The 22,081-nt window shown below is 38.0% G+C and overlaps 1 protein-coding gene across 8 annotated transcripts in view; it reads left to right on the top strand.

Moving 5' to 3' along the window:
* Positions 1-22,081, top strand: part of akap13 (A-kinase anchoring protein 13) — a 140,113-nt gene that overhangs the window by 68,309 nt on the left and 49,723 nt on the right. For all 8 annotated transcript variants that reach the window (XM_073813285.1, XM_073813286.1, XM_073813284.1 and 5 more), the window contains exon 8: positions 1,712-1,782. In XM_073813285.1, coding sequence (XP_073669386.1) covers positions 1,712-1,782 — 71 coding nt within the window. The remainder of the gene's footprint in view (positions 1-1,711; positions 1,783-22,081) is intronic.

Below are 22,081 nucleotides of genomic sequence, written 5' to 3'. Positions count from 1 at the left end.
GTTTCAGCAGTAACAACATAAACAAGCCGCATCCGTGGTCCACACGTAACTTCCGGTAAACTCCGCTAAAAAGAAATAACAACAAAGTACTTTTAAATATAGTTTATTTATATAACAAGCAAAATAAACAACACGTAGATTAGCTAGTAAACCAAAACATTTGTTATTTTCGATGAGTTATTTGTTCAAGAGTTCAGTTTAGCAACTAGTCAGACCATAAAAAAAAAAAAACTTAAATCGGAAGTAAAGTTTGGACCAGACACGTATCGCGTCACTGCACATGCGTCCGATGAAACGGTCTATACACTGAAAAATTTTGATTTATTCAATTTACTCTTTTTTTTTTATGTAAGTGGTCGCAATCAATTTATTTAAGATTCATTTAAACAAAAGTTTTTTGTTTTGTTTTCTCTCTTTTTTGTTTAAATGTAGCTTAAATAAATTGATTGCGACATCTTACCTTCAAAATATGTTGTACATTAAATGAACATTTTTTTTCAGTGTACTTGCTGCACATTATTTTTATTGAAGTATTGTTTTTATATCAGGTATAATCGCAATATTCCCAAAATCCATTAACAATCCCATCACGAGGGTGCATGTAAGTAAACATGGTCAATGTTTTGCTTATTATATCCACACTCTTTTGTGTGTATGTACAAATACAGGCATGTTTGTTATTCGAATTATGTCGAGTTATTAGGTGAATGTTATTTTTAGTAGAGCTCACACAAAGCTTTGTGTACCTTGTCACTTACAACAAAACCTTTTGGTATTGAGCAATCAGACCTGGTAGGAAGGGAAAGCCTAAGGTAAAGTGTCAGTATGTCCATGCAACCTGGTGATCGCAGTTCAGGGCTCCACATAAAGGACTGCCCGGTGGCCCAGGGCAAGCGTGAGAGACCTTCAGGACAGTTAAAAGTATCGTCATTTGCGTCACCTTCAGTCACTAAAATATATTTTCATCAATGTATATTATTTAACATCTTGGAAGCAGACATTGGGTAAAACACAATGACACAACGTCAGTTTACAGGTAAAGCAGAAAAGTTGGGAGCCTTTTTTCGTTGGAACATGTCTGTTGTATATGCATACAATTTTATTTGACTTTTGAATTATTAAAAATGTGACACTGGCATTTTTTTATTGGGGCCAGTGAAAATTTTGACAGGGAAAGTGAAAACCTGAACCACTGGCCCGACTGGGCCAGTATAAAAAATTATTTGCGTTTAGCCCTGCAGTTCTACCTTGCATCAAAGTTTTATATAAAAAAAAAAGATGTAGACGCCCAGCGCTTTTTCACATAGATGGCAATTCTGCATTGTTCTGCTAATAGCGGCTTACCGTATGTGATATTTATATCTCAGCAATGGTGCTGCTGACCTCAGTTAAAAAGGAGGAATAGGCCGTTTCCTTTTCACATAATCAGTTGCTGTAGTGTTGAAAACTTAACTGTGGAGTGGTAAAGGTTAACTCTCGTATGATTTGGTCAATTTTCTGTAAACGAATCCTCGAGTCAGCAGTTCAGTTAATGAGTTACATGGACGGCATATTGATTTTGGAACGTTTCGATTAACGTCATGCCAATGAATTTCCCCGAAACGTTTTGTTGTTTGTATCTACTACGGATTAATCTAGCTATATTATGTGTGATCTAATGGCAGCAAAAATAATTGTGTTCTTATAGTAAATGTTTTCTACCTCACGACAGATGGCACTTTAGCCGAGGACGCAGTGGACGGACACCAAGACTCCTCGGCACACACGGAGAATTCCGAAACGGTGAGTAGTTCTTGGCTTTAATCCTCAACCTGCCCCTCCAGTACATAAATCATTAACATTTTGGACCTCTCTGTATGATTCACACAGCGTTTGCCTCCAGCCATGCAAAATTCTCAGTAGCTTGGAAGGTAGCCGTTTCCCAAAAGTCTAAATTGAAAGATGGTTTCTACCTGACCTTCTGTCGTAAATCTGATTTAGGTCTCTGACGCAGGTTCGAGTTAAAACTGCTGAACTGTGTCTAGTAGGGTCAAACTGGTAGATATGGGAACATTGGCATCTTACAGCTCACACATTTGTGTGCTGTCCTTTTCTCGTGGAGGAAAGAATAGGTGACATCATCTCCCAAAGTGTTTTTTTCCAGTTGTGTGTCAGGGGGATGATTTCAGTGGTGAGAAAACCAAAGGGGGCGGAAGGTAGGATGTGATAGCACAGGCGTTTATGGGCCAGCGGGAGTGATAAAGTCAGATATTCATCTTTGCTGAATAACAGAAGTTCTGCTTTGGGAGTAGCTGATTAGAGGGATCTTCTGCATGGCCAGCTTCAATCCCTCAGTTCTTTTATCTTCCTGTGGGAATCTGCATTGTTTTAGTTTCTTCCTGTGCTTTTCGGTTTGGTTTTGTACCACTTGATATAGTCTTAAATATTTTTTTGAGGGTAAAGGATGTGCAGGTGATATTTTGTGGTCGAAACTGAGAATCATGATGTCAAGGAAACATGCACACATCCCTGCTAGCGTCTTTGATCTGGCTGTAGCATACTGGAGCGGATGAAAGATTTTTCATTTTTACATTTATGCATGTGGTAGTCACTTGTAATGCATTCAATCTATTTTATCAGTATATTTGACCCCATGATGTTTTGCACTGGAGCTGAATGATAGATTTTGTTACGTTTATGCATTTGGGAGACACTTTTATCCAAACTTACTTGTAATGCATTCAAGCTATTTTATCAGTATGTGGGATTTAACCCATATTTTGCTCTGCTATTGCAATCGCCTATCATTTGAGCTACAGGAACCTATTTTACTTTATAAATGATATTATAAAACGTACTAATTTAAGGGGTCGCACACATTATTAACTAATTGATAGTTTTTGCTTCCTGCTGACCTCTGTTATCAGCGTAGCTTTTCTTGTCTACAGTAGGTTGCCTTTGAAAATAGGCTACTTTTACACTTATCTGTAGTCTGGCATTCAGATCGCACCACAAAGCCATGTGTCTACATAGTCAGCATTTGAAAGAAATTACACTATGGAACATTTTATCTGAAGAGCCTCTTGAGATAAAACTAGAGGCCACATTCACAAAACATTTCTGCTTAAACGAACAGTGCTGATTTTGCACTTAAAGGGATAGTTCACACAAAATTGAAAATTCTGTCATTATTTACTCATCCTCGAGTTGTTCCAAACCTGTATGAATTTCTTTGTTTTCCTGCAAAAAACACCAGATTTTTTTAAATAATGCTTTTAACCAAAAAGATCTGGGGCACCATTGACTTCCATAGTATTCTTTTTTCCTACTATGAAAGTCAATGGTGCCCCAGATTTGTATTCTTCAAACTATCTTCAGAATTTTAAGCACTTTTGGAACAACTAAATGATGACAGAATTTTCATTTTTTTGGTGAACTATCCCTTTAAAAATACTGCGAATGTCAGTGCAAAGCAGGAAAACCTACCTGACACCCTTTAAAAAGAGCACAGATCGGCCCTGCTTATGTCATGGGTATGAATAACATGAGCCAAAGACACTTGGTCACCAGATTCGGTTGTCAGTTGTGGGAACTGCCAGGGAACACACATAATGGTAAAACTGTGCTCGATGACAAAAATGGTTTGGAAAGATGAAAAAAAACTTGTTTTAAAAGCATGCATCAGGTTTATTTCAATGCAGTGTATTTATGTTAATTTTATGCAAAAAAAACTACATTTGCACCATTTTTATGAAAGTTAAGACTGTATAGACCTAAAAATGTCAAATGGTGTAATTGCCAATTGTGCCAAAGAATGATAAATATTAAATATTTTATCCACCTTGATGGCATGTAAGCGTATTCATCAAAAAAATAATAATATAATTTTATTAGTTGTTTCTAATTGTAAATTTTAATGCCATTTTTAAAATATTTGTCCTGACATATGCTGACAACAGCTCTGTTTTCTAAATAATCTTTGACAAATTATGTAAAAATGTATGTAAAAAAATCATATTACACTAAACTAATTATATTTTATTCCCCTTTTTTTATATATTTATATTTTAATAAAAAAAAATACTAGTTACACCAATTGACAAAGACTGGTTACACCAGTGGTTTTCAAACTGGGGGCCGAGGCCCAGGTGGGCTGAGAGATGATGCCAGGGGGGCCCCAGTTTTATGACATTTTATGAAATACATTAATTTATCGTGAATTCTGTGTAATTAAACCTAAAAAACAAGGCTACTAACCAAAAGCACTACTTTTTTGTATAATTTAATGTTTTTTGTATTAAAATGTTGAGTTTTAGAACAGTTTTTGTCACAAATTTTCTTTGGGGGGCTGTACACAAGGGGGGCCACACGCTACAAAATTTTGGGAACCACCGGGTTAAACCAGATTTACATTTTTTTGCAATTATCCCCAAATATTCCTTTAAAAAAAAAAGAGAATGTGTGCAAGTAAAGAATGTGTGCAAGTAATCTGCAAATTTATTTTGAAATTTTTACCTTTTTTACATTTAATTTATCCATAAGGACACAAAATAATTAACATCATAGTCATGCACTGTGAAACGATTTGGTTAAAATACATAAATGTAAAAACATGGAAATTTGTGCAATAGCTTTTTTAAGCAATCAGACTTATCATTTACCCTTGATATATAACAAAGTAGGCAAAGAAACCATTGGCCTGCACAAAAGCATCAGTGCAGACTGTGGATAAGAATATCATAGAGACTTCAGGATGTGCTCTTGACTTGGGCCAGTAAACAACCACCCAAAACGCCCTAGCAATTACCCAGAACAGCACATCAACGCCTAAGTGGCGTGTTTTGGATCAGCAAGCATCACTCATGTTTTATTTAAAGGAAGGAAAACATCGTTATATATATACGGTATATTTATTTTAAATAGCACAGTGCATTAGCAGCAAAAAAGGTCACAGGTTCGAACCCATGGAACATGCATGTTAATAGAAAGTGTATTATTTTGTTGGTTTGGATAAAAGCCCCGGCAAAATGCGTAAATGTAAATGCCTTAGTGTTTAAAATATTTTTTGCATCAGTGATTTTGGAGCTGGATTGTAAATCGGAGTCCGTGTAAGAAGCCTTTCTTTAAATTAAAAACTTGTATAAATATGTTAGTATTTGTTCTGTAAATAATTTACTTGACTGATCATTTGTGTTTTGCTCATTGATTCACAATGGCTTGTTCCTCACCTGTCTCTTATCTCTGGATTTGGTTAATGAGTGGATTTGCTTAAGCAGATTGTGGAAATAATTTGCATAAGCGGATGACCTTCAACGACGTAGTTTCAGTGTAAACAATAATAAAAGTGAGAGGCGGAAGATATGCCAGTGGGTACACACTGTGCCAGGCTCTAATAAAATGTATGTGAACATTTCGTATGCATTTTTGAATCATACTAAATTATACAAATTTATATATAATAAATATCAAACTTTTTACATAATGGTTTATGAATATGCAAAAAATATTACAGGACAATTAGACTTGGTTAAAGAATTAAACTAGTCAGTGGGATTGTGCATTAATGCATTTAACTTCATATTTTTATAAATAATGCAGATTGTTCAAAGACAGTTAATTGTTTCTCAGTGATTTAACTTGCATTATATTTGCTAAATTATATGGCATAGACTTTAAGTATTACTGTAAGTCGTATTTCTGTTGCCGGGTCAGTGATAAAAACGGTTTGGCAAGATGAGAGATTCTTTAAAAAAATTGCTTTAAAAGCATGAAGTTAAGACTGAATGGACCTGAAAATGTCAAATGGTGTAAAAGAATGTGCCAAAGAATGAGAAACATTAAATATTTTATCCACCTTGATGGCATGCAAGCGTTATCATAAAAAAACATTTTAAAATATCACACGAAAATACATTTTATTACTTATTATTATTTTAATGCATTTTTGTAATAGTTCTGACATATGCTGAAAATAGCTCTGTTTTCTAAATAATCTTTGACAAATGATGTAAAAATGTATGTAAAAAAATCATATTACACTAAACTAGATGATTATATCTTATTCCACATTTTTTATGGATACATTTATATTTTTGATAAAAAAAATACTAGTTACACCAATTGACATAGACGGTTACATCACATTGGCATTTTTTGCAATTATTCCCCAAATATTCTTTCAAAATGAAATAAAACCAGAAATTTTAAGACTTGAATGCAAGTAATCTGCAAATTTATTTTAAAATTTTAACCCTTTTAAATTTAATTGAACTATATGGACACAAAATAATTACCCAGGCCATGATATTCACTGTAAAAATTACATATAAAAACTTTCATTTGTAAGGTGTTTTAACTGTTACTAAATGAAGTAATTTGTTTAAGTAGATTCAACTTGGACTATTTACACTGTAGATGCTTTGTTAATTTCAGTAAATAAATAGCAGACAAGCCATGGGTAGTTATTTTTTTCTTGCATCATGTTTGTATTGTGTCTTGAGCTCTCTGGCTCCCTCTTCTGTTATAATGTAAAATAACTACTTCCAGATGTGCACCGAGTTGTCTAGTCATCTCTACATGTGTGTTAGAGAGAGAAAGAAGGGCAAGAAGGCAGAGACCGTGATCTCAGCAAAGCTATATTTCATGAGGACTGTAGTCAGGCAACTCTTGTGTGCCTAATCTTTCTAGTTTTTTTTTTTCAAAATGTCACTCAAGTTGATTTTGAGGAACAGAGATCCACATACTAACAGGAATCGGTTGTTGAGTAAGTGTGTTGAAGACACTAATAAGGATTGGTCTGGATCCACACACACTTCTTCCATTCACAGATCTGTTTGTTGGCTCCACCCGCTGATAAAAAAAAAGTTTACATTGTTCACGCTTAACCAGTGTGCTTCAAGTTTCTCTCCCCCTTTTTTTTCTTCTTCTCGCTCCATATTTCTTTCACGTTTTCCCTCATTTCCACTTTCCTCAAAGGTTAAAGGGTTAGTTCACCAAAAAAGAAAAGTATGTTTGTTTTGTTTTTCTTTTGTGGAACACAAAACGTATATTTTTAATAAAAGCCCTCGCTGCTGTTTTCCACACTGTTTGGTATTACAAAAGTCTAGGGATGCACCGAATCCAGGATTCGGTTTCGGATTCGGCCGAATACTGGGCTTTTTGACGGGGTTCGGGTTCGGCCGAATCCTAGAATTTTTTTCCACCGAACCGAATCCTAGGCTTGCGCTACGCTGCTCGACGTCACGCGGCCGTTGATTACACACATCGGGTGCTGACGTGGAGATGAGCTTTTTCTTTCGGTGAGCTTTAGGGGCTGGACACACCAAAACTTTTAAACACGGCTGAAAATGCCTTGAGGACACCAAATGCCAGCTGTTTTTCAGCCGAGCGCTTGGTAGATGTGATGCTTCAGCTGTGAGCCGGTTGGTTGCTGTGGTAATGTCCCGCCCCTCCTCCACTGTAATTGGACGGCCGTGTGAAACCTGACATTGACGAGCGGAGCTTCTCACTCAAAGTTAAATATTGTTTTCAGCGCAGAGCTGCTTGCTTATTGGAAAAACGAGCGTGTCGCAACGCATCGCTTTCATTATGCATAGGCTTATGGTAATTGTCAAAATAGTTTTCCAACTTGTCATCCTGGCATAATGTACAGTTAAAATTAAATTAAATGAAAAATACATGCTGTGGACGTTGTATAATTCATTAATGTGTTTTACTGTGTTAATGGAATAAGGATGCGAGTAGGATTCGGTATTCGGTTTCGGATTCGGCCGAATCTTAAACGGTGGATTCGGGATTCGGCCGAACCTAAAAAATCTGGATTCGGTGCATCCCTACAAAAGTCATGTGAGCTACAAAATGTTGTTGACATCACTGATGCCAAATTTTATTGTTTCTTGCGTGTTTTCAGAAGTGGACGCTTATGTTCCACAGAAGGAGGTCGTATAGGTTTGGAACAACAAGGGTAATTCACTTTGGATAAAAGGAGTTAATGGACAATTTAAATAGATTGAGTCTTGTTTAAAACACGTGTATTGTGCGCCAGGATCCCTGCAAAGACCTCTTGTTTCATCTCTTCTTTACTTGATAATGACACATGCACATGCAAACCACACTGCAAGTGCACCCAAACAAAAGAAAACCTGCAGGGCTATATGTTCCTCTTATTGTTCAAGGTAATCCTTGGGGCGCACTCAGGGCGCACTCACATTATCCAAACCAAACCATGTCCCAGCGCGATTGTCACCCCTCCCTACTCCCCCAGGTGCACACACTCACACTGTACTTTTTAATGATCTGATTCCTGGCGCGCTTTCGTCATTAAGATGCGATTGTTTTGAAAAAAACAGGAAGTAAAGCTCTCTCTTAACACTGGAACCCACTGTAATAAGTCTATGTTTTTATTCGGAGTCGTTTTGTGCGCGATTACAGACAGCCCTCTCACATGTCATCATATTGCTCAGTTGATCTGTCACGTGTGTAGCTCGGACATTCACGTAACTCCGCTGCTCGCATCAAAAGGTTTTTACGGAAGTAGATGAAGGTGAGTGGTCGCGCAACTGACGTCTTCACCTTTTGACTCGCACTAAGGCGCGATTGCGCTCACACCACAGCCATTCGCGCCTGAGCTCAAGTGAACCGCGCTCCGGCCCACCTCTGCAATTCGGCCGCGGCGCGATTAACCAATCCGCGCCTGGGCGCGGAACAGAACAGAGCGATCACACAAGTCAAACAAACCAGGCTTTGGGGGTCAAATGCGCCCGAGCGCGGTTTGGTTTGGATAGTGTGAGTGCACCCTCAAATTATACCTAACCCAACCGAACCATGCCCAAATGTGATTGTCCCTACTCCCCCAGATGCACACATTCTGCTTTCCACACTGTACTTTTATCGATCCGATCCCAAGCATTCTTTCGTTATTAGGATGCAATTGTTTTAAAGAAAATGAAGTAAAGCACTCTGTTAACACTGGAGTCCATCGTAATGTTAAGACGAGAGTCGTTTGGGGCGAGATGACACACAGCCGTCTCATATTGCTTAGTTGATCTGTCGATTGCGCAGCTCAGACATTCACGTAACCCTGTTGTGCGCATCAAAAGGTTTTTACGAAGGCAGATGAAGGTGAGGGCGCAGAAGTGAACTGCGCCCGAGCCCACCTCTGCAAGCAGGCCCGGGCACGATACAGAGCAATCACACTAGTCAAGCGAAACAGGCTTTAGGGGTCAAACGTGCTCGGGCACTGTTTGGTTTGGATAATGTGAGTGTGCCCCTAAAGGGACATTCCACTTTTTTGAAAATATGCTAATTTTCCAGCTCCCCTAGAGTTAAACATTTGATTTTTACCATTTTGGAATCCATTCGGCTGATCTCAGGGTCTGGCTGTACCACTTTTAGCATAGCTTAGCATAATCTATTGAATCTGATTAGACCATTAGCATCGCGTTTAAAAATAACCAAAGAGTTTCAATATTTTTCCTATTTAAAAATTGACTCTTCTGTAGTTACATTGTGTACTAAGACCGACGGAAAATTGAAAGTTGAGATTTTCTAGACAGATAAAGCTAAGAACAATGCTCCCATTCTGGCGTAATAATCAAGGAGTTTGCTGCCGTAACATGACTGCATGAGGCGCAATGATATTACGCACCAGCTGAAAATAGTCCCCTTGGTAACTTTCAATAGCAGGGGACTATCTTCGGGCACTGCGTAATATCATTGCCCATCCTGCAGCCATGCTACAACAGCAAAGTCCTGAGAGTATAGTTCCTAGCCATATCTGCCTAAAAAAATGCAACTTTATTTTCCGTCAGTCTTAGTTCACAATGTAACTACAGAAGAGTCAAGTTTTAAATAAGAATAATATTGAAACTTTTTGTTTGTTGTTAGCGCAATGCTAATGGTCTAATCAGATTCAATGAATTATGCTAAGCTATGCTAAAAGTGGTACCGCCAGACCCGAAGATCAGCTGAATAAATTCCAAAACTGTAAAAATCAAATGTTTAACTCCAGGGGAGCTGAAAAATGAGCATATTTTCAAAAAAGTGTCCTTTTAATGCCAAAAATGAACATTGTATTTACAGACCTTAACTGTAGGTGATTTTTGTCAAGGTGTGGTCTTAATTTTACTTTTGCATGTGTTTGTGTGTATCGTTATACCCCCACATTGTCTCTCATGTTGTAAATGGTAAACTCCCCAAGCAAATGTGAAATGTTGCATGCATTGGGCCAGCACAGGTTTTACCTTTCATATAGTTGCAACGCTAGTTCTCACTCTATAGTAATGCAGTAATGATTTTTGGTGCTCAGTAGCAACATTCAAATCTAAGAGTTTCCCTTGGCTTTGTAATAATGATGTGCTACTCTCATATCAACCCCCTTTCCTGTGAATGCTTTTCACAGTCATTTTTCTACTCAAAACGTGCCCAAGTGAATTTGGCAGGCTTTTCATTCTTTCCCAGAGATTCGAGCCGAGTTCCTTGCTTATTAAACCCCAGTGAATCCCTGCAGGCCGGAGTCTGGCCTTGCGTCATTCTCGCTGTTTGAAACGGTTACCATGGCTCCAGCTGTTCATGGTTCATGCGTGCAGATGCAGGGATGCGTTTGACGCCGACCATCCCTTGTGTACAGTGGCACATTTGTCAAATGCGATTTAACGCCCCTTCAGCGCTTCTTCAATTGAAACGGTTTAGATCAAGAGTGTATTATCCCTTTAGCTTGACTAATCTTCATTTGGATGAAAAGCCTTATCTTACTAATCTGACAGCAAACACAGAGCTGGGCGGAGAAAATCTCACCCTATTGTTCTCTAAACAGTCGAAATTGTGAAATTACAACCGAAACCCCCTTTGAAAATTTATATTTTATCAGTTAACCTGTGGTCATGATTTGTTTCATTATCTACAAAGCTGTCTGCCCCCACATTGTCATTTTCCAGGTGATGAAATCAGATTCGTTTGTTTTGTGTGCTCAACACCTTGTATATCTATATAGTCCGATCTCTGAACTTCTGATGCTCTAAAGATTGATCTGGAAAGCTGTAAACTGATTGACTGGCTTTACCCGACTCGAGTAACAGCACACAGGGCTTTTTCCGCCTGATAGACGTAAATGTTATGTCACATGCAAAACACTTTCATTGCAAATTAAATTAAATTGTTCAGAAAAAGTTCAGACTAAGTAATAACAAGAAGACTGTTACACAAAAAAATTCAGTATAATCTGCCATAAAGTAGCAGTCGAATGATCAGACAAAGTGTTCTGCAAGATGTAAAACTGATCATTTGAGAAGGATGGAAATATTGGAATGACTGGGATTGCAGAAGGAATGGGAAAGATTGATTGTGATTGGATGAGTCCGCCAGCAACAGAAAGAGGCAGGGAGTGTGTCGAGAAGAAATAGAGTCGGAAGGAAAGAAAGGAAGAAAAAGAGAGAAGGAGGCGGGATGTGTAAGAGAGAAGGGAGGGGGAATGTGAATGGGCTGGTTCACAGTGCAGATGTGTGGAGAGTTGCTCATTTTTCCCTAAGCTTGACTGAGAACTTCAAGTCTCGGGCTTCATGTCTGACTACAGCGGCGTATTCTTCTCTTTGACGTTTCACCTCCGGGCAAGATGTACGAGCGTCACCGGCGAAGGTACAGCCTTTGTGCGAAAGCAGAGAGAACGGTGGACGTGGTTTTGATAAAGGTACGAAATTCATTAGTTGGTGTATTCTCCGTTTAGTCGTGAAAGTCAGTTTCGTGTTTGTTTACGAGCATTCAGGCCGTCACGCTTTGTTTGCGAGGCTTGTCACGACATGCTGGTTAATTTTGTTGATTGTCTAGTTGACAGTTGCGTGCGCCGTCACATTGCATTGATTAGGCTTGGCTGCAAGTGTTGTCGGGATGCCAGGGTTGTCTTGCGTTGATTCGAAGGGGCGTGTGCGAGAGCGTGTGTTCTCAGGCCGGATCCAGAGATTTGCTTGGGTGGAGTTGGTTTTGGATGTGGAACGATGAGGCCTGCTTTCCAAACTTCTGGGCACTGTTCTGCAACGGTTCTTTGGTTTGACATTTTGGTACAGATGCTGTGGAGTTTGAAGCTGTGAATTTTGTACCAGTTTTAACCGTCACTGTTTTGTGTCTCGCTAAGAAAGTGTGTTGTCATCTAAAGCTTTTCAGTGCAAAGCAATTAACATACAAAGATTTAGGTTTGATTTACACTTAAAGCATGCATCTCCAAGCATATACAGCAAGACTTATTATGTATTGATTCACATTGTGTGACTAAATCTACCTTTTTAATTTTTATAACTAGGGTAAATACTGCATACTAAAAATAAACAACATGGGGTGAAAATTATGTTTAATCTACAGTATGTATCTTTATATAATAAGTAATCAATGGCATGCTCTTATTTAGATACGTAAACACATGTTTTTGTCTATGTGCATATGAGAACAATATGGACCCTAGCTGAAATGTCATCAGTAGGTTGACGGATGTATATTTAGTGGCTGGTCTGGTACTGTATCAGTGAAGGTCATAGCCAGACGCATAAAGGGGCTTTCCACATTCTGACCCTCGGTTAAAGGCTCTTGATAAGAAGATTGGTGCAGACCTGCATCAGCGGCTGTTTTTATCACACACTTTTTCTGCTTCCCTCTGCTCTCCATCATCTGACATGAGCTGGCAGCGGGTCCAAGAGTCACTGATGGGACGCAAGTTCATTAAAGCTGCAGTCTGTAACTTTTTTTGGTTAAAGTATGTAAAGTAATAATATTTAAAATGCAGTTTCATGTTTCAAACAGAGATGGCGATACGGATGACTGTAAAAAGTTTGCGGCTTTATTAAGCAAATTAAAAGTTGTATATTTAGTTTTTCTGGACACGGATAGTTTTTCATGGACGCTAATAAAAATTATAGATATATTTTCGATAGTGAATTCTGTCATCATTTACTCACCCTTATGTTGTACACAAAGGAAGTTATTTTGAGAAATGTTTGTAACCAAACCATTTGTGGACCCCATTTACTGGCATATTATTCATTTTTCCAACTATGGAAGTGAATGGGGTCCACGGACGGTTTGTTTACAACATTTCTCAAAGGATCTATCTTTGTGTTTATCAGAACAAAGAAATGTATGCAGGTTTGTAACAACATGAGAGTGAGTAAATTATGACAAATTTTTGGGTGAACTATCCCTTTAATGCATTTCTACTGTATTGTAAATGCAAACATTTGATTTGGTTTCTATACCACGCTGTGTCTTAAATACACGCGATGCAATGCAGTGACATGCTATAAAAGGTATCTTTTTAAAGAAACACGCCCACATTTTGGGACTTTAGCTTATTCACCATATCCCCCAGAGTTAGATAAGTCCATACATACCTTTCTCATCTCCGTGCGTGCTGTAACTCTGTCTGACGCAGCCCCTGCTAGCTTAGCTTAGCACAAAGACTGGAAGTGAATGGCTCCAGCTAGCATACTGCTTCCAATAAGTGACATAATAACGCAAACAGTTTCCTATTTATGTGTTGTGATTGTATATTCACACCGTGTACAAATAACAAGGTCATATGAGACACAGCCATCTTTTAACCGTATACATACTGGGAACTATATTCCCAGTAGGTGAAGCACTGCTACTTGGGCGGAGTGATTTGCTCGCAGTACCCGAGAAGCCCCCTGGTGAGGAGCAGAGAGTTCGGTCAGAGTTGTGCCAAACCACTTCACCCAAGGATTTAATATACTATTAAAAAATGACTGTGTCTTATCTGACCTTGTTATTTGTACACAGTGTGACTATACAAATCACAACACAAAATAGAAAAATGTTTGCGTTATTTTGTCACTTATTGGGAGCAGTTTGCTAGCTGGAGCCATTCACTTCCAGTCTTTGTGCTAAGCTAAGCTAGCGGGGGCTGCGTCAGACAGAAAGAGTTACAGCACGTAGATAATCGTATTGCGCCTTTTTAGGACATGGTGTTAGACAGTACTCACTCTCGTCTCGTGAATTATAGTCTTAAATTCTGCGATGTAGCCTTTTGTCACACTTGTTGAAAAGTGTGTAGCTTGTTACTGGAAATGTTACATCATTTTGTTAAGGTCTGAGCAAGTCACGCTGCTATTAAAGGGCATTACTTTTAGTTACTAAGCCCAGCACTTGTTCTGAGACATTAAGAAGAATTTTTTTTTGTTTAAATCAACAGTGCACGTCCTCATATGTGTAATAAAAATATACGGTTTGTGTTAACCTGCTGTGGCATGAAATGAAGAGAGGCTATTAAAACTCTCCTAAGGTAAAAAGCAGAGACGCAGGTGCTGGTTTAGGCCTGAGTGCAGATTGAATGAGACAGGTCGTACACGCCCGTCTGGAGGTGCACCCAGGGGAGCACTTTCAAATTGACGTGTGGAAGGCGAACGCCTTTGTTGTATCGTATTCCTTTCAACCAGCACACGTTTATATTGATTGAAAAGCCAAATGGCTACTTAACACCCTGTTAAATCATCGCACAGATGTTCTAACACAAAACCACCTGCACAAAGCAGGTAAGCGAACTGTGACAAATCCGAAAGACAGAAAGTGTTTATGCAGAACTAAATTCTGGCATGCGCTAGGAGTTTTGTGCATTTGTCTCTTTGGCTGTCATAGCTTTCCCGTTTCCACAACTCATAAGTCAAATCTATGGAATTTGTCCAGAATGTCCATCTCGGACCACTGTGGACAGTCTCATTCCACACTCAGTGGATTACTGCTCCGTTTCGTAAGCTATTCGGAAGTTCAGTCATCCCTAAATATAGCCCATCTCACCAGTCGCCCTTCTCATGATTAGACCACGGATGTGTTTCTCCAAAGAGAGCACAAGTTTTCTCTCCCTTTCCCATGGACTAAAGGTGGAACCTAAGCCAATTCTGGAAACCAAGGCTTTTTGACATCCATCAGCCAGCAAGAACCCATCCACTCAGATCACCGAAGGGCAACCGCCCATAACACCCTAGCGTAATAGCCAAGGCACTCAAAATTTCTCAAGAAAAGGCAAAAGGACATCAATCTTTTCCCAGGGAAGTATTTGTTTGGAAAAGGCCGTTTTAAACCAGTTCCTGTATGACATGGGCTCCCATAGGAAGTCAGTACTGGTTGAACCAGGGGTCGTGTGTCAGCAAAGGTCACGTGTAGGACGACAAGCTTATATTTTAGTAAGTGCATATTATTCAGCTGTATTTTTGGAAATCTCACTCACTTTTAGTCAGCGTATGTGCTTGAAAGCAAAGTCTGGTATATAGTCTGAAGCAACATCATGTTACGGCCTTGTTTACACACGAGCAGCACTTGCTTCGGGGAAATGCATGGTGGCTTTTTACAGCCTATTTTACACACACACACAAAATTATTTCTGTGTCTTAATTTCTTTTCTTTGCTAAGATGCTTTCTACTAAATATGCACATGCTCTCACACACTGGGTTTTATTCATAAAGAGTGTATACTGAAGCATGTGTGCGTAAAATCTGCCTGCAAGCGGTTTCACGCAGCCATCATTATTCATCAGTAAGCAAGCATGAAGCAGATTCCTGGTGTGTTTATGTATTTGTGTATGTATGTGTATGAAGAGTTCAGATGCAAACCCACTAAGGGCGGGATTAAGTGGATTTGACACAAAGTGTTTAATAAATGTATAGAACGTGTCGATAGCATTCGGTTTGTTTACATGCACAGAAAAATAGGATTGCTATCAAAATCTGCTTATTATAGAAACCTGTTTACATGCAAATCAATAAACCGGCTATGCAGAATACTGTGTTTACGTGGGATTTGGAGATTTGTCAGGTTTCTCGCTGGCAGTGATGTCACCACCTATTGTACTGTAAATATAGTCGTTCAAAAAGCTGACGGGAAATCTGTCTTAAGCCATACTGTTGTATCCGTTTTTAACATTTTTGTCAAAACATGTTTATTATTATGTTATCATGTTAGTATTTTGTTTTATGGTGCTACTTAGCTGTATTTTTTAAGTTATGAAGGTTTAAATCAAAACAAACCAACTGCAGTTGAATTGATATTAATTGGAATGCACAACCAAAAAACAAGATTTTATGTTTATGATAAAGTGATAAAATATTATTATATAAAAAACAAAAATTGAAACAAATACATTTGTAATTATTAGTAATTCTTCTTTTCGTTTTTTTATGTATTCATATTCATACTTTCTTCTAAATACCTAACATCACTTAAGGGAGTAAAAGCTGTAAGCAAATTTGCAGAAGCGCCTGTCTTTGCGTGTCTTAGAAAGCTACTCGATGACATCACTTTATATCTGCATTGTTAGGCTATAAATCATCTCCTGCAATGGGCTCTTTGTCCAAGCGTCTGCTGAATGCCCCATTGTGTCCCACTGCATCTCTCGCGGTGCACAAACAAACCTCAAAAAATCTTTTCCATCTAAAAACATTTAAAATATTGTATATGCGCTTACAGTTAATGTAAGCTATTTTATCTTCATCCATTTGGCTTATATAACATTAAACACAGTAATTCTGTCTATTGCCTACACGTTTTCCAGATATTTGGATTGATTATTAAAACAAAACGTCACTCAACCACCATTCGGAAACATTGCATGGTATATGTCAAGTTACTGTACTGTATAATAAATACATGGCTTACTTCATTAGCTCAGTTTTAAGCACAAAACCCTGGCTGGCTGTTTCCCATCTGTGGCATGTTTTTATATGCTATTGCTCTCAGGGGAGTCAATGTGAGGTGTTATGACTTTCCAATAGTGCACATTAGCAGTGGTGTTCAGGACTCATTCAGCAATTGGCTGAAATATAGTGTCTGGTTGGAACTTGAAGTGACTTGCAGCCTTCTGGGTAATTGTAGGTTTGATCATGTACATGCATTTTTAAACTTTTGGAAAATTGATCAGAGTTTACTGTTTTATACACGTTATGTATGTTTATAATCTAGTCTATAGAATATAGTCTGTTTTTAACCTGTACGTACGACCCACACGATCGAACGGACAGCCTTGTAATGCATAGTTTTTTTGACTCATGCGTGTACATAGACGTTCGATGCATGTGCATTGTGACAAAATGCATCTCCTAGGCTACATACTGCAGTCTCCTGTAAGTGCATGCAAATAATTTTTTTCATACAAAATCCTGAAATAAATAATAAATAGAAAGCTTTGTGTCTATTTTATAGTGATTTATATGATGTTTTAAATTAAGTGTACTCACTTTAGGTCTTAAACACGGAGAATAGTCTGTATTTAAGGTGTACGCAAACGTGCACACACAGTTGAGTGCACAGCCACGTAAAGCATAGTTTATTTGACTCGTACGTGAACGCAGACGTTTGACGCATGCCTATTGCGACAAAATGCATCTCATGGTCTACACACGACATTCTCTGGTACGCGCATGCGCAACCAATGTACGTAGAGTTTCAAAATTTGTCGGTGCGCATACAGTACGTGCACGCTTTTCTGTTGACAAAAATTGCAAGACGCACACTGTTTGCGGAACCGTCATGTACGCCTAAAAAAATTGACCATGCTACTGCCTTTTAGCTTATATTGAAATCTCTGATGTGCAGACTTTGGAAAGTTTTAGAATGTAACAAGTTCCTTGTTGCACTTAAACATTCAAGATTTTAACCATTTAACCTTTTTTTTTTACAAGGGTTTGGTATAAATAAAAAAGTTGAATGGGCATAAGTTCTTAAAACTTAAAGGAATATTCAATTTTCTTAAAAGAAAAATCCAGATAATTTACTCACCACCATGTCATCCAAAATGTTGATGTCTTTCTTTGTTCAGTCGAGAAGAAATTATGTTTTTTGAGGAAAACATTGCAGGATTTTTCTCATTTTAATGGACTTTAATAGAGCCCAATATTTAATAATTAACTCAACACTTAACAGTTGTTTTCAACGGAGTTTCAAAGGATTATAAACGATCCCAAACTGACAAAAAAATTAATAAAAAATATGCTGTTTTAAACCACAACTTTTCGTCTAGGTCCGGTCCAGCGTGACCTAACGTAAATGCGTAGTGACGTAGGGAGGTCACGTGTTACATATATAAAACGCACATTTAAGGACCATTGTAAACAATAAACTGACACAAAGACATTAATTAGTATCAGTTGACATACAACAACGTAGGAACGGTCCTCTTTCAACACACTTGTAAACACTGGGGCGGAGTTTCGCGTTTGTCCTCTGTGACCTCTTGACGTCATGACGTATTACGTGGGGTCACGCTGGCGCATCACGACCGGATATACACGAGAAGTTGTGGTTTAAAAGTGCATATTTTTATTTTTATTGTCAAAAATGGCAATCGTTTCGCTAGATAAGACCCTTATGCCTCGTTTGGGATTGAAACTTCGTTGAAAAAAACTGTTAAGTATTAAATGTTGGGCTCTATGAAAGTCCATTAAAATTTGAAAAATCCTGCAATGTTTTCCTCAAAAAACATAATTTCTTCTCGACTGAACAAAGAAAGACATCAACATTTTGGATGACATGGTGGTGAGTAAATTATCTGGATTTTTCTTTTAAGAAAATGGACTATTCCTTTAATGTTTTAAATTAATATGTAGTGGTCGACCGTTATGGTTTTTTTATGGCCGATACCGACAAACAGAAAATTGTTAAAGTAAAAATAAATTTGTTATGCATAGCATATTTATATATAAATATACACTTTATACTACTTAAAACATATTTACAAGACATAATTAACGTGGATCTGACATCTCACCATACTATTTGAATAAGTGTGTTAAACTAGTGCGGTGTTGTGTGTGACACAACATAACATCATAATAAAAAGTGAATAATGATTGCCCATTTTACTGTCTGTCAGAGTTTGGCTTTACACTGAGTGACACTGATTGTCTTTTTTTACAAACATCAAATTTAAGTAATAGATTTAGATTTAGTAATAGATAAATTTACCTTTCCAATTTATTGGCCAATGCCGATAATAAAAAAGTCCAAATATAGGCCAATATATTATCGGCCTCTGCAATATATTGTCCTATCACTATTAATAACAACTTGTAACTAGTCAAAAAAGTTAAAATGACTTCAATAAAATTCAAGTTGTTTAAACTTAAACATTTAAGTGCAGCAAGGAATTTTTACAGTGTAGGAAAAATGTGAAAAGACTTAAGTATTTATTTGCATTGTATTTAGTCTGGCTTTGAGCTTTAATTTATGATCCTTTTTACTAGATCTTTTACAACAATATAATCCACACTTAAATGTTCTCTCTTACTCATTCAAGACCAAGTTAATCATTCGTAATGCAGGTTGAAGGATTGGGGACGGTGTGCGTATGCATGTGCATGATTTTGTTTGAGTTTCTTTGTCAGATTGAGGTTGATGTGCTGGTCTGGGATCAGTAAGACTCATGCAGTACAGCTGGTATGAGTCCCACGGCAGTGTCTGTATTCTGTCATAGCCCACTGATGTTGGAAACGGCATGTCAAGAGCGACCAGTGCAACCCAATGAAATGTTGCAGCCTTAAATCCCACCTTTGATGCCAGGATGTGTCATCGACTCTAAAAGGATAACATTATTAGCGGAGAATGTAATTACTAGATGAAGAAAGGGATCAAGTTCCAACCTGCATTTCTCACTCATCTTTCCTTCGGGAACAAACACGTGCCTTAAATCACTAAGAGTCTGTCATTGTATTTATTTTATTCTTTAAACAGAATCGGTTTTCTCACACTGTCTTCGAGTTAAAAGGCCGCAGCTGTTGATAGCTCCATTGAAAGAGCCCACGCCCCTCTCGCCTGCCACACTAGGCCAGTGTCCATCCACCAGTGACCGAACAAAGGAGGCCTATGACCGAAAGCCCCACACAAGCGTGCACGCACACACCGAGCGTGGGAGTTTAGCGTGTCACATGCTCTTGACGGGCGGCGGGTGGGCGTTATCATTGATGAATAGAGTTGATAATGATCATGCAGATGAGCTGCACGGGAAACGTTACGAGACTTTTTCCTTCTTAGTGTGTTGATCTTTTTATCTTCCTGTCCTATATTATCTCTGTCTGAGGTTTGTAGCTCAAAGCCACAAAGGGTCCAAAACGTACTGTACCATGCCGTTACATGGATGCATGGTACAAAATGGTCCATTCACCAAATAAAGTCTTTTTGAGATTTCTCCTAAGTTGGTCAACAGGACTACATTGTTTTGTTTGACGTATAAATTGTGTGTTCAGATCAAAAGTCTTGCAGTAGCCTGAAGCTCTATCCCCGTATGGTCCGTTCACAGCTGCTGTGAGTTGAGCGCTAGTGGGCCGTGATGTTTATATGTGGGTCACATTCCTCTCCGGGTCTGGTCTGAATGCCCCACACATTCACCCAGAAAACCTTCCTGCCCAAAATCCCAGCATTGCAGTTTTCCAACCACACCGAAGAGGGACGTTCCCTTCGTAGGCTTAAGAAAGGTGCTTTTTTTCATCAAGAAAATGTTGTGGTCGAAGGAAACTGCTTTGCATCTCAACTATTGACATGGGTTGAGGTAGGAGAGGAAGTCATCTTTCATTTGATACGTCTGAGCCATACTCTTTCACAACTGAATAAATCTGAAATACATAAATGAGCAGGAAATCTCTTTTTGGTCAGGGCTTTTAGTCTTCCTGGACGTCCAACAACAGTACACACTTTGGGTCTCTTATCTAACACTCCCGTTTCAGGGCACTTTGCTGATAAACTAAGGTCTTGAATCAGGTGTGTTGGGTTGAAAAGTCATCTAATATGTGTATAAGTAGGGGTTGGGTAATCCGTTTGTAATCGTATTGTGGTCAAATCGTATTGAAAAGCTGTCATGTAAACACCTTAATCAGTATGATTAAGGACGATCGGATGCAAATTTGGATCGTATTGAAGTGAGTGGTGTACTGCGATCCGATCCGCAGGAGAAAAGTTTGCATGTAAACGCGTGAATCGTATTATTTTCTCAATCGGATGCAAAAATTATGCTGTCTGCAGGGAGGCGTTGCCAAGTCCTCTGCTTAGGTTTGAGCTACTGTTTAAACTGTTTCCATATTTCTGCGGGTTAAAGATGAATTATTTTGTTCATTAGTTATTGGTATTTGGGCTGTGAATAGTCATTGGGATTCTTTTGGGCTAGTTTTGAATGTCTATTTCGGATGGTTCTGATACATGAATCTGGCAACCCTGGCTGTGCGCTTGCACAGACGTTTGGTTCGGATTCTATAGAATGTACATGTAAACGAACATTTAAATCAGATTGCAATGTTTAGGGTGCATGTAAACTGTATCGTCGTTACCTTCAATCAGATTAAATTCAGACGGATTGACAAAGTTTTGTGCATGCAAACATAGCCATTGTAATCCACCTATATCCGATTTTCTCTGTCATGTGATGATCATTTGATGTTGCGGTCATGATCTCTAGACAGTGTGATCAAACACTTGATTTGTGTTGCACTTTATTTTACAGTATGTGGGTCAGTGACAAAAACAGTTTGGGTAGATGAAAATAAATCTTTTTAAAATCTTGTTTTAAAAGCATGCATCAGGTTTATTTCGATGCAAATTGTATTTATGTAAATTTTATGCAATAAAGAATTACATTTACACCATGTTAATGAAAGTTAGGACCTAAAAATGTCAAATAGTGTAACCACCAATTGTGCTAAAGAATGAGAAATATTAAATATTTTATTCACCTTGATGGCATGTAAGTGTAATCATAAAAAATAATTAAAAAATATAATTTATTAGTTATTTCTAAATGTAAATTGTAATGCTTTTTTGTCCTGACATATGCTGAATACAGCTCTGTTTTCTAAATAATCTTTGACAAATGATGTAAAAATGTATGTAAAAAAATCATTACACTAAACTAGATGATTATATTTTATTCCACTTTTCATGAATATATTTATATTTTTATTAAAAAAATACTAGTTACACCAGTTGACACAGACCGGTTACACCACATTGACATTTTTGCACTTATCCCCCAAATATTCTTTCAAAATAAAATAAAACCAGAAATTTTAGACTTGGTCCTCAAAAAAGAGAATGTATGCAAGTAATCTGCAAATTTATTTTGAAATTTTA

Source organism: Paramisgurnus dabryanus, chromosome 23 (genome assembly GCF_030506205.2).
Source record: "Paramisgurnus dabryanus chromosome 23, PD_genome_1.1, whole genome shotgun sequence".
Lineage (NCBI taxonomy): Eukaryota > Metazoa > Chordata > Actinopteri > Cypriniformes > Cobitidae > Paramisgurnus > Paramisgurnus dabryanus.
The sequence above is the reverse complement of the archived record's forward strand: the minus strand, read 5'-3'. Positions and strand labels throughout refer to the sequence as shown.